Source organism: Oratosquilla oratoria, chromosome 5 (genome assembly GCF_046742065.1).
Source record: "Oratosquilla oratoria isolate Oo_2021 chromosome 5, ASM4674206v1, whole genome shotgun sequence".
NCBI classification, from domain to species: domain Eukaryota; kingdom Metazoa; phylum Arthropoda; class Malacostraca; order Stomatopoda; family Squillidae; genus Oratosquilla; species Oratosquilla oratoria.
The window spans coordinates 82,060,593-82,078,092 of NC_134781.1; the positions used below are offsets into that span (position 1 = coordinate 82,060,593).

Below are 17,500 nucleotides of genomic sequence, written 5' to 3' on the forward strand. Positions count from 1 at the left end.
GAAAGATATGGTATATGTATTTGTTTTTGTGTAAGGGTTCCTTGAGGCATGCAATTTAAAAGGTTGAGAAACGCTGGTCTACAGATTCCGTTCACGGGCCGCAGATGTTTGGGCCATCCCTCTCGTAATGATAAAACTGTCTAGCTTGTACAAAGTTCTTGGCTTCAATTTAGGTTGTTCACAAATGTATCCTTGATCAGACTGGATTCTATTATACTTCTATTCACATATGAATTACTTTTTAACAATTTCTTTAGCATCCTCCCTATTAATGCAATGGTTGAAATACCTTAGAGGAACAAATAATGCGTTGCTGATCAGACAGTGCACACTTCTTCTAGGAGAGGTAAACTTTTTTTTTTTGTGAAACTTAGAAGAGTACCTAGATCTTTCTCCAGTGTGTTCAGTGTAAAGTCTCTTGGTTCCTGTATATTGTAAGATGAAGTACTATAGAATCATTGTACATCGTAGGCATGAAGACGTATTCTAATATAACTTAGTCTAACTTGACCTGAATTTAACCTAACCTAATCTAACCTAACTCATCTATTGCACGATTAACTGTTTTACAGTCAACGCCGTTCTTGGAACAATGGCGGCGACTATCAACAAAGAAGATGAGGATGAATGTCCGTCTTTGTACAACCGTCTTTGGCCTGATGGACCGTGCGTCACAGCATATGAATTACATAAGGTGAGGAGAAACTGGACCTTCAGAGTGCCTTGAGTGCCTTGAGTGGCTCACTGTCGGATTTTGGCACAACAAGTATTAGACACTGTTACTACAAAGCTAGGGACAGGACTAGGGACTCCAGTCTGAATATGACATCTACATAAGATGAGAAGAAACAGCACAATACCTTCAGAGTGCCTTGAAAGGCTCACTGTCGGATTTTGGTACAACAAGTATTAGGCACTGTTACTACAAAGGTAGGGACAGAACTAGGGACTCCAGTCTGAATATGACATCTACATAAGGTGAGAAGAAACAGCACAATACCTTCAGAGTGCCTTGACAGGCTCACTGTCGGATTTTGGTACAACAAGTATTAGGCACTGTTACTACAAAGGTAGGGACAGAACTAGGGGCTCCAGTCTGAATATGATATTAATTAGTCAAAGGCCCAACTTATGTCGGGTCTCAAAATTGGGTCATGCGCTAAGATGGAGCATATACTACCTTGGATCTTATATTTTCTAACTGGTTCCGGCAGCACGATAAAAATCAATGTTACTGATAACCTAGAATATCACTAGCTAACACTTTTAGGAAACCTTGATCATAAACTGACTAACTTGCCCCACAGACATCTTGGGAAGATGCCAAGCATTTCTGCAACTCGATCTTCGGCCAGCTTATTGTCATCGAGGACGCCGATTTCTTTACTAAGCTGGTGAGCTACTTCGAGGAGACAGGTAGGTTTTATTGCAGTAATCCATTAAACAAAAACAATAACTGTCAAATGATATAAGTAGACCAAAAGCAGAAGAAATCAAATGAAACAGAATCTTTACCAATATCATCTATCAATATATCAAAAGGCTGCCACCACCACCCTTATACAGGAAGTAGCCAGCCAAGGCATGCAAACACATTTTAGCTACCCTACACCCATCCATGACCCATTTGTTTCACTTTTAAACCTCTTTTCGGGTATTGTGGATGAAGGGTCATCCCGGTTTCCTGACCACTGCCTGGGTCAGAAGCAATGCAGCAAGATACAGCGCCTCCACTGCAGGGCTCGACAGCTGAAGCTGATCTACCCCCACTACTTCATTTGCACTTCGATCCTTGTCCTTTCACCAGTAAATAGAGAGGACGAGGAGGAATGTATGTATGTATGTATGTATGTATGTATGTATGTATGTATGTATGTATGTATGTATACACACACACACACACACACACACACACACACACACACACACACACACACACACACACACACACACACACACACACACACACACACACACAGTGGTTAGAGTTCCCGGCTGCCACTACAGTGGTCCGGGTTCGAATCCCGCCCAGGGCTGAAATAATTTCAGTATCGCTGCGCTGCGGGACATTACTCCAACTCTCGTGGGCAGGGAATTGTGTGTGTGTGTGTGTGTGTGCGTGTAAGGTCACATCATTACCCATAGATCGGTCATATATGAACTCTGAGCTCTCTTCCGGGAGGGAAATAGCTGTCGATCACGAGTCCAATAAGCGGTCCAAGACCATGGTGGGACACACACACACACCTGGGTAAAACATCTGGAAGAAAACAGTATGATAAACCCGAGACAATTTGGATTCAGACAGGAAAGATCATGTGCCACAAACTTAATATGTTTATGCTCAAGACTAATAGATATAATGCAAGAAAGGGATGGAGGGGCTGACTGTACTTTCCTAGACTTACAAAATGCCTTCGACAAAGTACCACACAAAAAAATAATTTTAAAATCTGGAAAACATAGGAGGGACACAGGGCAACCTACTAGACTGGATGAAGGATTTCCTGCATGGTAGAAAAATGAGAGCAGTGCTCAGAGAAAAGTGTTCAGTTTGGGAGGAGGTGATTAGTGGAGTTCCACAGGGATCTGTATTCGCTCCAATAATGATCGCTATTTGTGTGAATGGCATGGATGAAGATGTGGAATGTTACATGAGCTTCTTTGCAGACGATGCTAAATTGGCAAGGAAAGTGAAAACCGAAGCAGACTGCGAATCACTACAGAGACCTAAACAAGGTTTGAAAATGGAGTCGGATGTGGGAAGTGGACCTCAACATTTAGAAATGTAGCATAATGGAGTTCGGAAAAAAGAATATCAGGACAATATACAATTGGAACTACGAAAGGAAAGAAAGTGGGATCTGAAAAAGACCTGGGAGTAATTATCTCAAACGACTTGTCCCCTGATAAACAAATAAACAAAGTTGTCGGAGAAACCTATAACTTGCTGAGATCAATAAAAGCAGCGTTTACCTTTTTAGACGAAGAAATGATTGATAAAATATTAGTCACACTAATAAGGCCTAGACTGAGTATGCTGCGACATTATGGTCACCCAGTACCAAAAAAGAACATAAAGAAAATTGAAAGAATCCAGAGAGCAACCACGAAAATGGCCCCAGCACTTTCAAACTTGTCATATGAAGAGAGACTGGCTAAATTGAAGTTACCGACTTTGGAACAAAGAAGAGAGAGAGGCGACCTACTGACCATCTATAGAATCATGAAAGGCACGGAAATACTTGATAGAGAGGACTTACTAAATTGGGACAAGAGAAACACAAGAGGATACGGAAAAAGGGATAGTTATAGAAGAAATTTGAAGAAAAAAAAAACAGAGAGTGGTGGACACTTGGAACAAACTGGACGAAACAATAGTGTGTACAAAAACCATACACGAATTTAAGAGCAAACTAGACACTGCGAGATACAAAGGCAGGACACCACGAGCATAGCTCCCCTTCCCGTAAGATACAACTAGGTAAATACAACTAGTTAAACACACACACACACACACACACACACACACACACACACACACACACACACACACACACACACACACACACACACACACACACACACACACACACACACATTGATCAACAGTCAAACATACATAGATGTGTGTAATCAAATGAACTGAGCTCTATTATTTTTTACCAACTTGTTTTCCACATCCGACTTTTTTTTTAACTAAACTTCTTTAATCAGGTATCCAGACTAACTTCTGGATTGGCGGTCACAAGACACAGGATGGTAATTGGACCTGGATCGATGACACTGCCATGCCCATGGGAGTTCCCTTCTGGACCGTAAGGTAAAAAGACCTACCCAGTTTCTGTCCTGGACGTTCCTGGTTAATGGTTATAACACACTAGAAAAAAGTCTTAGAGGTAAAATCACAGAAGGACAATTCCTAGCCAAATCTAATCTAAACCAGAATTACATGGTCTTACTTAGCCTAACCAAGCCTAAGCTGTCTTATCCTAACCTCGTATATAACTTAACCTAACCTAGCCCAACTTTTCCTACCGTAACATAGCATAACATAATCTAATCTATTTTAATCTAAGTTGATATTTCCTAGCATTTTTGTGACGAGGATTGAATAAACATTGGAAGTATTTTTTTTTTTTGTGTAAGCAAGCTTGTAAGTTGGACATGATATTCTGACGTGCTCTTGAAATATATCCGAGGGTCAAAAGGATCAAGCACTAATATTTTTGTGGCTAAACATCTCAGTATCTTTTAAGTTTGTAGTCAGATCCTCGCATACAATACGAAGGCCTTCACGGTAAAGAAAGACCCAAAGGGCAATTGAGACTAGGATGTTTTCTCTTCCCAGACCTTGACGAACTTTTTCTCTCGCCAGACCTGGACCAGGTTCTTCTCTTTCCAGGATATGACCAGGTTCTTCTCTCTCATCGAGTCTTGATGCGTTTTTTCTATTTTCTCCACCCCCAGGCCTTACGATTGTAGCTACAACTACAACCAATGCAGCTTGACCCTTGCACCCTACCTCTCGAGTTCCAATTCGAAGGAATTGTGCGCGACATTGTCCTCCACCTACTTCTACTACTTCAACAATGAAGACTGCACAAATCAACTGAGTCCATTGTGTATTTTCACGGGCATTAAAAAGCATAGCTGGGAGGATCCGGCGGAGTTTTCATGGAGTCAGGCTTGGAAAGATGATAGACAATAGGGACAAAATGTATGGACACAGTCACCCACAAAAGTCTTGTCCCCAGACTGTATTGAGCCTTTGACAAGGCTATTGTTTAGACAACAATGTTAAGAAATATAAATAGATAATGATAACAGCAATAATAAAAGAATAATGTAGTCACATCTTCTGGACTGACTTCTGCTTAGGATCTGTGCAAAGGAAATCCTGAGGTTAAATCATAGATATATAAGATGTGAAAATTTATACTGTACACACATCTGCAACCCCCCAAAAAACAATGGAGAAACACCAGTGCTGGTACAGAATATAAAGTACATGCATCTAATTCATTGCTTTTAAATAATTGTAATGTACAATAAAAGAACTACAATCTTGAGCCTTGATTTTTGTTCTCCAACCATCATAGCTAGTTTCGAATTTGTTTATAGTGTTAGCTATATCACCTTATGAAATATTCTAATTGATACATACATACATACATACATATACATATATATATATATATATATTTATATATTTATATATATATATATATATATATATATATATATATATATATATGTGTGTGTGTGTACACACACACACACACACACACACACACACACACACACACACACACACACACACACACACACACACACACACACACACACACACACACACCCACACACACACACACACACACACACACATATATATATATATATATATATATATATATATATATGTGTGTGTGTATATATATTCAAACTTTCTAACAAGGAGTCGGCCATTTGGGGGTGAGGATAAACCAGATTACCAAAGTAATTAATTTAATTCTCAACGTTTCGTCTGCAAGAAGACTTCACCAGGAAAATCTGTAACATATAAATTACCGACATACAGGAACAAAGAACATGGGTATAGATAATAACAAAAATTCACTAATCAAGAAAAGAGACATCAATAAATCAAGTCGTAAAACAATACAGATACATAGACTGTTGGGGAACAATACTTACAAAAAATAAAAATAAATAAATAAATAAAATAAAATAAAATAAATAAATAAAGTAATGACAAAAGATAGCGTGGGTCTTTGGCTTATATATCGGAGCCTAACCTGCGTAGGTGGTGGAGGGGGAGGGGATAGTGGGGTGTGACCTGTCTTAACAGCGTCGGTATGAACAGACGGCTGACTTTGCATCTGGTTAAACCGATGTATGTATGGTTAAGAGGCTTACAATCCTCCGAAGAGCAAGTATATTGGTACACTACATTGGTTCTAGATGTGAAGTCTGATCGCCTAGAAGAGTTGTTCGTCATGATCAGAGAGGAAGTTCTGGGATTTTTGTAGCAAATGAGAACTCTGATTTTGTTGTTATCGCTTGTAGGGAGACAATTCCATTGGATGATATCTTTAATGACTTATTCATATTTTTTTGTAATTATTAGTAAAGGTATTTCGGTAATGTACGTTGATGTCGTTATGATTTTGTAGTGCTTTGATTGTATGATATGATTCTAGCATCTTGTTGGTAATAGAATCAAAGTCGATGTTAGAGTACTCATTGCTTGTGAGCATTTGTCTAAGGTGTTGAAGCTCAATGTGTAATGCTTGCCATGAGGAACACACCGATATGGCTCTTTTTACATAGGCTCTTATGACACCTTTCTTGTAGTTGCCAGTGCACTCGCTCTTGCCATTCATGCATTTATCTATGTTGGTGGGTTTTCGATATACACTAGTAATAAAGTTGTCAGATGTAGAATCGACCAGCACATCCAGGAAGGAGAGTAGACCGTTATTATTTATTTAATTGGTGAAAGTTAGGCCTGAAATTTCCGAAAGGCGTCACCGTAAATTCTCTAACAAAACAGCAGGAGTGCTGACAAAGATGTCATCTACATATCTACAGTAGATAGATGGTTTTAACTCTCCGTCCTGGAAGAGTGATCTTTCTACAGCAGACATGAAGGCTTCAGCGAAGAGGACACCCAGTGGTGATCCCATCGCTACACCGTCTTGCTGAACGTACAGGTTTCCTTCTGAGCACCTGAATGGAACTTCTGTGGTGCAAGTGACAAGTAATTCTTTTAAAGTAGACTCAGGGGTATGGGGAGGTGGGATGTCATTATTATGATAAACATAGTCAAGGATGATATTGATGGTTCTTATTACAGGAATTTCGGTGGAAAGATTTTGAGCATCTAACGATGCAAGGGTACCAACAGTTACCCGTAGGATATCTATAAATTCCTCAGTAGAGTGGAGGGAGTAAGTTCTAGGGATGTAAGGGGAGATGATATCATGAAGCCGTTTGGCAACATGGTATGAAGGGGTGGGAATTTGGGAAATGATTGGCCTAAGTGGGTTTCCCTCTTTGTGAGTTTTTACGTTACCGTAGAAGTAACCGGGTTGAAAATCACCGATTACTTTAGCAAATTTGGTTCCTCCTGTTTCTGCATTCACTACAGAGATAAGTTTGTTTAACTTTTTCTTTAAGTTATCAACAGGGTTACGGGAAATTCTTTTAAACTTAGTACGGTCTTTCAGGATGTCACTACACTTTTGAAGATAGATGTCTTTGTCTAAAATTACAAAGCAGGAGGACTTATCTGCTTTGCGGACAATGATGTTTTCGTTTTCTCTTATTTGTTTGGCCGCTTCTCTGAGACGAGGGGGGAGCAGATGGGTGGAATTGCGGTGGTGGGGAGATTTGGTACTTTCGTTCTGCAATTGCACTTCTAGGTCAGGGTTAATGTGGATCTTACCTTTCTTTTCTACTTTGCAGAGGTCTCCGTAAAGTATAGCCAGTTCAACCTTCTTGTTAGTTTGGTTGTACTTAGGCATCATAAGACAACTGATGCTTAGGTTTAGGAATTCTACTTGGTTCTCTGAGAGGCCTTCACTCGACAGATTGATGAAACTAGTGGAACATTCGGGGAGAGCCAGGGTACCCCCGTACAAGCGGGACATCTTCATATATGTATATATATATATATATATACATATATATATATATATATATACATATATATATATACACACATATATATATAATGAGTCTCGTGGCAGGTACTGGTCAACTATAGGTTCAAGTTTGGCATAGAAAATCTCCTTCTCTTTAAGGTTATTTGCTTCAGTAAGAGCATATTCTGTAATAAAAGAGATGGAGCATGAGTTGTGCTTGAGCCTAATATGCTCATCAACCTGAGTAACCTTGATAACAGCGTACTGTAGTTGGTTATATATGCCCATAGCTCAGTGGTTCCCAAACTTTTTTTTTCAGTTTTACAACTATACGTACTAAGTTAATCTTAATCCTAATGCCGGGTACGGCAGTGTTTTCTTGATTTTATTTTATTTTATTTTATTTTTTATTTTTTGTCACCCCTCTAATACCCCCGAAAATTTGTTACCTCCCCCCCGGGGGGTAATTTACCCACAGTTTGGGAACCACTGCAGTATAGCTACTCCCGTGAGGTGGGTCTCATCGGTTTGGCCCGGCCAGAAATAGATGTAACCCTAACTACTGATCTCACCTGTGCCTAGTCTTCTCACCATTGAGAGAGCCACTATTTCCAATCTAAATTTCTTGAGCTACGCCGATAAAAAGGGTGGTAGGTCGTTCTGGGTGAGAGAAAGAGTGTTCGAGGCGCCCACACGGAGAGCCCATAGGTGAAGTTTACTCCGGACATGGCTCGATATGTTTGTGCCTCATTTGCAACACCCCCGGCACCCTGCCGAAGAGGTTTGGTGATTTTGACGGGGCAGGTTGCAAGCCCGTTCCCATCGTATGTGCTCAGTATGGTTGTCATGAATGTTTAATTGTGATTCGTCCTTTCATGCCCACTTTCACCACCGAGCCCAACGAAGGGAGATCAAGATTGGGTATACATATTAAGTCAACAGTCCTATGGGTCAAAGGACAGTGCACACACCCACCACCTTGACACTAGGGGGGGTGACCGCTGAGGACCGTGCGGTGTTGGCTCAGGCGGTATCTGGTTGACTCACGGCGTGCCTGACCCACAGATTCAAGTCAATCAGTCCAGTCGATTTGCCTCTCCGAGTCAATAGGAACCATCCGTCCTGGACTGAATAGAGGACCAAAGAGGCGTGTTGCTAGTCCCTGGGGTGGCATCTCATCGCAACAACAACACTGGGGCATCACTCAGCCACGCACGGCGAAGAAGAGGGTTAGTGACACATGACGGGGTTGGATGGCCATTGACTAAGAGTTCCCTTGTCTTTTTGATTATTTTCTTTTTTCTCCATCTGGCGGGTGACCAGTGAGGGAGCCGGTTTAATCGTCGACAATCCGACCATGCATCAGGTAGTACAGGGTTACTTGGTACCAGTAGAAGGACAGTCACCTGACCTGACCTGAACCAATCACAGAACTCAAACAACAACCCATTTTTTTTCAATCAAGGAAATCAATGAAAGGACCCCAAGATCGTTACCAAACACTTTAGGGATTCGAATTTTTAGTCTCTAGAACGTAAGGTAATAATTATCGCTGTTATCATTATCATCAAACCCAGTGCAATAATGATATCTTTTATTTTATGGCCACCCCTAACAATGCTCTTTTTTCTGTATTGATGATACATAAAGAGAATGTATACAATTGGCCATAACATCACAAATTCTTAGTCTTTCCTTCCTTAGTACACCAAGACATTTGATAGTTATGCGGATTTTATTCTATCTAAAAGCAAACGATTCTATTTACTCCGAAAGCCATCAGCGCAGAAATGTTAGAATTAACGCTATCTATGAAAACCAACATTTTGTTTACTGTTTTGTGAGTATAGACGAGAGAGAATGAGAAAGAAAGATAGATAGATAGATAGATAGAGAAGAACAGTAGCTTCGCATTGCTATCAGAATTAGTTTTGAAATATTGTCTTACAATTTGTAGAGGATGATCAGATAGCAAAAGAGGGGCATTAAGGTATAGGATAGAATAATTTGCAGGACCTACTATGATTAGTTGTCATATCATGATAAGGAATTGCTTCTCTCTTAAGTTAGGTTAGACCAACACATGGATTAGACAAATCAGGATCAGAAACTCGCCGAATCTGGCCGACGACCACTAGCCACATAGCGGCGGAAGATTGAACCAACGACAGCAAGGGCGGGTTGTTGTTATTCCTTCAGTAAGCGTACTAACCAATGAAGGAAGATAACTTATTTTCTGAGGTCCCTGTAGGACTCAGTTATAGAGTAAAGTTCGGAGAAGATTGCACATTTCTTTTTTACAAAATGTTTCTCTTTGAAGGTACTATACATTCCCCGGGTGACTTATATACCGAGAAGAGATCTTGAACAGTTGGTAAATAATTACTCATAAAGGGTGATAGGGTATGGGCGTTGGTGGACAAGAGGGGTGACAGAAAAAAAAGTCGGCTCTTAGGTGAATGTCAAGAACATCTAGTATGACCTATGTTCTTCAAATAGGTTATCTTTACATATACAGAATAGTGCAATAAAGCATCATATGAAACAACACCATAATAAAGATATCAGTACAGAAGGGTTAATAAGAAACACTAAAATGATTGCTAGCAGTGTGGATTTGTGGTGATTGCAAATGTTGGAAGCATTCTTAATCCGAGAGAAATCCCCATCAATCAATATACAAACTGATCTGACATCAACAATAAGTCCTTTTAGCGCCGCCTTAATGCGACGGGGTCACCACCTTCGACCACCACACCACCCACGCCTTCAGCATGCGACCAGCTGGGGAGAGGTTAGCCGGTGAGGTCAACATAAGTACATAAACTGTCAAAGCATGGCGAGTGTACACATTTCACATTGTAAATACCCTACGTCGTATGTGATATCGTCTTTGTCAAAATATGTGCCATTTATTTTTGGTAATATTTTACTTTTGTAAATTCATTGTTACGGATGTAATTCTGATGATGTCCCCCTGAGGACGAAATGTCAAAATATATCACATGGCTACATTAGGTGATTTAATATCTGCTCATCCACCTCATGCAAGAAGATTAATAAGAACTCTGGAAAACCTTATGAAAAAATTGAATAACTGTGAAAACAATGTTGTTTTCAACTCTACAGTATGCGCATACTCGTAGAGGAGAACCTGCTCTTTTACTTCTCCAATATATTTATATATACATATGTGTGTGTGCGTGTGTGAGTATACATATATATACGTACACACACACACACACACACACACACACACACACACACACACACACACACACACACACACACACACACACACACACACATATATATATATACATATATATACATGTATAAACAATCACACATGTACATAGATATACATATATATTAGCTCAACGAACCTGTATACTAGATGAGACATCGCCCAAGGCTAGGTCAGAAACTCAACATTCTAGGTGACAAATCAACCCCTGCAAGGTGTAGGTCTTAGGACTCCCTAGCCTGGTCTACATCAGAGGACTCCCTAGCCTGGTCTAGGTCAGAGGACTCCCTAGCCACATCATGTTAGAGGACTCCTAGCCTAGTCTAGTCCAGAGGACTCCCTAGCCTGGACTTACTCAGAGGACAATATATTTTTGGTTATTGTAATAATGTAATATAGACATCATCCTATCTAACCTATTATTACGATGAAAATAAAATGAGAAAGAGATGGTATATGTATGTTTTTTTTTGCGCAGGGGTTCCTTGAGACATGCAATTTGTTTTAAAGGTTACGCAAGGGTAAAAAGGTGGAGAAACGCTGGTTTAGTAGGTTACTTAGTAAAAGGGACCACGTGATCTTAGAGTTGCCAACTTTTCTCTTTTGTATTATCTTATCTCGTAGAGAAATAAATCGCTGCGCTATTTGCATATCCACCAATTCTCCTCTGCAGCTTTACGTTAGTTATTTGTTACACAAAAAAAGTGTTGTCGCTGTTTTCTTAAAGATTCGGACAAGAGAGAATATTGTTGGTCATCATGAACGAAATGCTTTGGACCTATGAACAACACTTATTCATCATTGTACTGAATACGATAACTTTTTTTTTGCGTGTTTAACTCGTATAATACGTGGGCGTACTTTATTGACTTTGTTCTGTTTACATGTAAACGCGATTCTAATGATTCTCTGACTCCTGGGGTTAATAAAATCGCCCGGCGGCAACCAGGATAAGCCTTTATAAGCTGTGGTAATGAAAAGGAGTTTACTATTTATGAAATTTAATATTTAATCATTTTAGCTGATGGGATGTTTCCCTTCAGCTGAATAAAATCGTTTGGGCGACAGCCAGAATAAAACTTGAAAGTTTGACACCGAGAGCCAAGGGATGGGGTCCCGATCAGCGAAGACTTCCTTCAGGCTGAAGTCCCTCCACTTCAGCTTACAGATTTCTTGAATTCGGTTGCTGCGTTCGAGGGGCTAACTTCAGCACGATCACGTTTGACCCAAACGGGACCCCATGAGCGTAGCTTCATTCCTGTGTAATGAAGTTATTATGTTGAGGGGCTTAACTTCAGCGCTATCGCGTTTGACCTCTAGACGGGACCCCCCCGAGTGTAACACATTTGATGTATATTGATCCACTTTGGCGCTCTTGTACCTCCTTTTCTGGTGGCGTAGTCGGTAGCGTGCTGGTCTCGCATTCACTTAGTTGTGGGTTCGAATCCCGCACTCCTTTCTGATTTCTAGTAGTGACTGTTATTTGGTACGCAACAGTCCCGAAAGGGCATAGTAGGGCGAAGGTGACGGCTTCGGCCGCAGCTACTCAGCGCCTCCCGGCGTAGTCTCCTTATCTCCTCTTGGACTCCAGACATCTCTGTAGGTTTTCTTCCATATAAGGTAATATATATATATTTCCTTTATCACGCTCGACATATGTTTATAGATCTTAATTTATTCATTTACTTATTTTCTGTGGAAACGTGTATCTATTTTGTACCCTTTCTTTCTGGAATTTTGTTTCATATGATATAGAAAAAGAAAGAAAAATGGACGAAGTTTCATGTTTGTGTGCAAGAAGGGAAAAGCAATTTTCTTATAACTACTGCAGGGGAAACAAATATTCGAAATTTTCCTTCGCCCTCTCACCCCAATTACATCCACCGTAAAACGAATCAGGACGAAAGATAATTATAACACGGAGATATATCTATATGTATATATGAACACATAGAAAACGAAAAAAAACAAATTCCCCCCCCCAAAAAAAACAAAACAAAAACAAAAACTGTCTAATCCTCTAACATATATTCGCTTAGGGGAACATTATTACTTGGAAGTTTGGAACAAATTCAGTTGCGGGCGGTTTGGTTGTGTAAGGAATGGGCTCAGGGAGGGGGAGGGGGGAGAGGGAGGGAGGGGGATGGTCAGGGGGGGGGAAGGGGGCTTATTGGAAGAGGATACGAGCAAGGTTAGGAGAAGCAAGCTGCCAAGCTGAGTGGGAAACTACAAAAAGAATACAGACACACACACACACACACACACACACACACACACACACACACACACACACACACACACACACACACACACACACACACACACACACACACACACACACACACACACACACACACACACACGCACACACACACACACACACACACGGCTCGGTGGCGGATTGGTAAAGCACTGGCCTCACAAGCCAAAGAACCGGGGTTCGATTCCCCGGCCGGGCGGAGATAAGTTGGGTTTGTCTCCTTTCACGTGTAACCCCTGTTCACCTAGCAGTGAGTAGGTACGGGACGTTAGTCAAGGAGTTGTGACCTTGCTGTCCCGGTGTGTGGTGTGTGAGTGGTCTCAGACCTACCCAGAGATCGGCAAATAATGAGCTCTGAGCTCACTGCCGTAGGGTGGTGTCTGGCTGTCTCGACAGAGACTGCAGCAGATCCGAGGTGAATACACACACACACACACACACACACACACACACACACACACACACACACACACACACACACACACACACACACACACACACATATATATATATACATACATACATATATATATATATATATATATATATATATATATATATATATATATATATATATATATATATATATATATATATATATATATATATACACATGACCAGTAACTGCCCGAAGACTTTATTAAGATATTTTACAAATATTTATATGGTAAGTAAACTATACAACACTTGTACTAATTCACATTTTTATTCTTTTTCAGATTAGTAATTAAACATGTTATGTTATACCTGACAAATTGAATAAATATCAAATAATTCAGATAATTTTGAATAATTTAATTGAATGAACCTTCTGTGTAACAATTCATTCGTTCTCTGTATTGGGGATATTTGAATTTGGGAACTCTCCGAAATTCGGAACATTCTTGATATCAGAAGCACTTATTTTGGTATATTTTGCAAATGTCATTTACACCTCGTATATCATAATTTATTTAATTAGAAGATTCCCAAGAGAGAGAGAGAGAGAGAGAGAGAGAGAGAGAGAGAGAGAGAGAGAGAGAGAGAGAGAGAGAGAGAGAGAGAGAGAGAGAGAGAGAGAGAGAGAGAGAGAGAGAGAGAGAGAGAGAGAGAGAGAGAGACAGAGAGAGAGAGAGAGAGAGAGAGAGAGAGAGAGAGAGAGAGAGAGAGAGAGAGAGAGAGAGAGAGAGAGAGAGAGAGAGAGAGAGAGAGAGAGAGAGAGAGAGAGAGAGAGAGAGAGAGAGAGAGAGAGAGAGAGAGAGAGAGTATATATTGTATACCTGAAACTCGTTTATGCCATGGAGCATTATTTACAAGTTGGATATTGCGACATTTAAATTATTGCAGCTAATGCCTAAATCATGCGTAATTTTTGTTGACAATAAGTCAAATGTGACAATAGAGAAATTATGGATATATTTCCAGTGTATAAGAATAATTTTATCGTATTTAAAACAGTCAAAATAATTTTTTCTTGTGTATCGATTGTATGCTAATTTCGGCTGGCTGAAAAAATTACACAAATAAATAAATATCTACTATATGAAGCCTAAATACATACAAAGTTATCATTATCTATATTTGCAAATTCCACGTTGATTTAGATTGAAATCAAACACCTTTATATAAACAAATGAACATCTGAAACCTTCATTTCATGCATTCAAATCCTATCCAGCACGTGACTTTATAAGTTGTGAATTGGTGAATAACCAAATCTAATTTAATTAACATCTTAAACATTAAAGTCTGAATTCAGGACATTTAATCAGACCTGTGAACCAAAGGCACAGAATCCTCTTGATAAAGGACAATTGAAATTCGTTAACGGTCGACATTTGATATTATTTTCGGAGAGAAATCGAACGCAATTAGTCTGGAGCTAAGACATGGTAGAAATTGCTTTCCCTCTCTTTCCCCAGCCTTGGATCTAGGAAACATAGTCTCCTGGCTAGATTAACCCAACTAATTCAATCTCAGTTTATGGTAACTCATCTTAATTCGATCACACACAACCTTCGTTACAATTGGTTGAGGTAAGAGCTCAGTCGTCTTACTTCGCGTGCGACCGTTGCGGAGCTAAAGTTTCAATTTGTTTCGTATGGTTTCGCTGATCAGAAGCTACCGCGCGCTTGCGCTGTTTCATTCTGACTTTGGCCTCGAGTCATTAAGTCTGGGACAAAAGTTCGCTCGTTGCTTCCGTCACTTTTCGTTCACATTTTGTGGGTTTCGTTCAGGGAGAAACGTGGAGGTTGCAATATATATAAATATAAATATGAATATAAATATGAATATAAATATACCGATGAATATAAATGTAAATATGAATATGATATGGATATGGATATGAATTATAAATATAAATATAAGCATAAATATAAATATAAACACACACACACACACACACACACACACACACACACACACACACACACACACACACACACACACACACACACACACACACACACACACACACACATATATATGTATATATATATATATGTATATATATATATATAAACATATATATGTATATATATATCTATATCTATATATATAAGTATGAATATGATATAAGTATAAATACAAATATGAATATAGATATGAATGTAAATATAAATATAAATATAAATATAAATATAAATATAAATATGAATATAAATATACATATAAATATAAATATGAATATAAATATAAATATAAATATAAATATAAATATAAATATAAATATAGATATAAATATAAATATAAATATAAATATAAATATAAATATAAATATAAATATAGATATAAGTATAAATATGAATATTATTATAAATAGGATATAAATATCAGTATGAATATAAACATAAGTATTAATACAGATGTAATTACAATTATAGACACAAACATAGATACACGAATATACAAATTTAATATATGCAGAGTTGGTATATTTATCAATTATAGATACTCATGTGTTAATATATTTAGAAATCTCTATACTGTAACATTACTAAAACAGATGATTATGCCTGTGATCGTCAATGTATAATTAAATTACAATTTTGAACAATAAAGGAATTTCATTCAAACGATTAAAATCGTCTGGCGGCATCTAGAATGACTGCATAGACGACAATGATAAAGGAGGGGTAGTGGGGGTGGGTGGAGGTGTCCCTCAGGCTGTAATAAACTCGTTTACGATAAATAAAATGAATTCATAGAATGACGCCATTTTTGGCAGGGAGATGGAAAGACTTCTGAATGTGACCCACTGCATTATAGAAACTATGCGAATGTTTACCTATTTATATATTTATCCATTTATTCATTCATTTATTTATTTACTTACTTATTTATTAATTGAATTATTTATATATTCATCTATTTATATATTTATTGATGTATTCATCTATTTATCTATTTATTTATTTATTTATTTATTTGTCTATTTATTATCTATGCATTTATCTACTTATCTTTCATCTATTTACTTATTTGTTTATTTTTATGTTTATTTATTCATTCATTTATCTATTTATTCATTTATTAATTCTTTTGCGTAGCAACAAGGGAAGACTATATTTGCACGATTCTGAATCAGACTGGGCTAAGTTATTATGTCCACTTTGTGCACCTAAAGAGGATGAATGGATGTCCAGCTCATTCTCCTTAGGGGGGAGGGGGGAAGGGGGAGGGGAGGAGGGGGAGGGAGAAGGGAAGGGAGGAGGGGGAAGGGAGGAGGGGAGGGGGAGGGGAGGAGGGGAAGAGGGGAAGGGGAGGAGGGGGAGGGAAGGGAGGAGGGGGAAGGGAGGAAAGGGAGGGGAGGAGGGGGAGAGGGGGGAGGGAAGGGAGGAGGGGGAGGGGGAGGAGGGGAAGAGGGGGAGGGGGGAGGGGAGGGAAGAAGGAGGAGCGAAGGGAGGAGGTAGAGAGAAGGGGAGGGGGAGGGGGAGGGAGGTGGGAGGAGGGGGAAGGGATGACGGGGAGGGGAGTGGGAGGGAGGGGAAGTTGGGGAGGATCCACAAGGAAACTTAGGAAACCTTAGATCTAAGAGTACCGTTGTGGTCGTTGGGACAAAAATTCATGACCCGTTGTATATATATATATATATATATATATATATATATATATATATATATATATATATATATATATATATATATATATATATATATATAAACTAGGCCAGTGATATGTCTAAGTTTGTTGTTTGTTAAATGCATTTTAATCTACGGTGTTTTTCTACATTGTTGATTATCGTCTATTCATTATTTATTTTCTCATACTGGGAATGCAATAAAGGCACGTGATTGGTTAATGCAGATGCAAGATGGGCCAATCATTAGAAAGCTTGCATCTTGGTCGTCTTTCTTGTGGGTT

At 39.0% G+C, this 17,500-nt stretch overlaps 1 protein-coding gene across 1 annotated transcript in view; it reads left to right on the top strand.

Moving 5' to 3' along the window:
• Window positions 1-5,072, top strand: part of LOC143025616 (uncharacterized) — a 5,873-nt gene extending 801 nt beyond the window's left edge. The window contains exons 2-4 of the mRNA XM_076185561.1: window positions 573-694; window positions 1,308-1,416; window positions 3,718-5,072. Of these exons, the coding sequence (XP_076041676.1) occupies window positions 573-694; window positions 1,308-1,416; window positions 3,718-3,827 (341 nt within the window). The 3' untranslated portion in view covers window positions 3,828-5,072. The remainder of the gene's footprint in view (window positions 1-572; window positions 695-1,307; window positions 1,417-3,717) is intronic.
• Window positions 5,073-17,500: the final 12,428 nt, after the last annotated feature.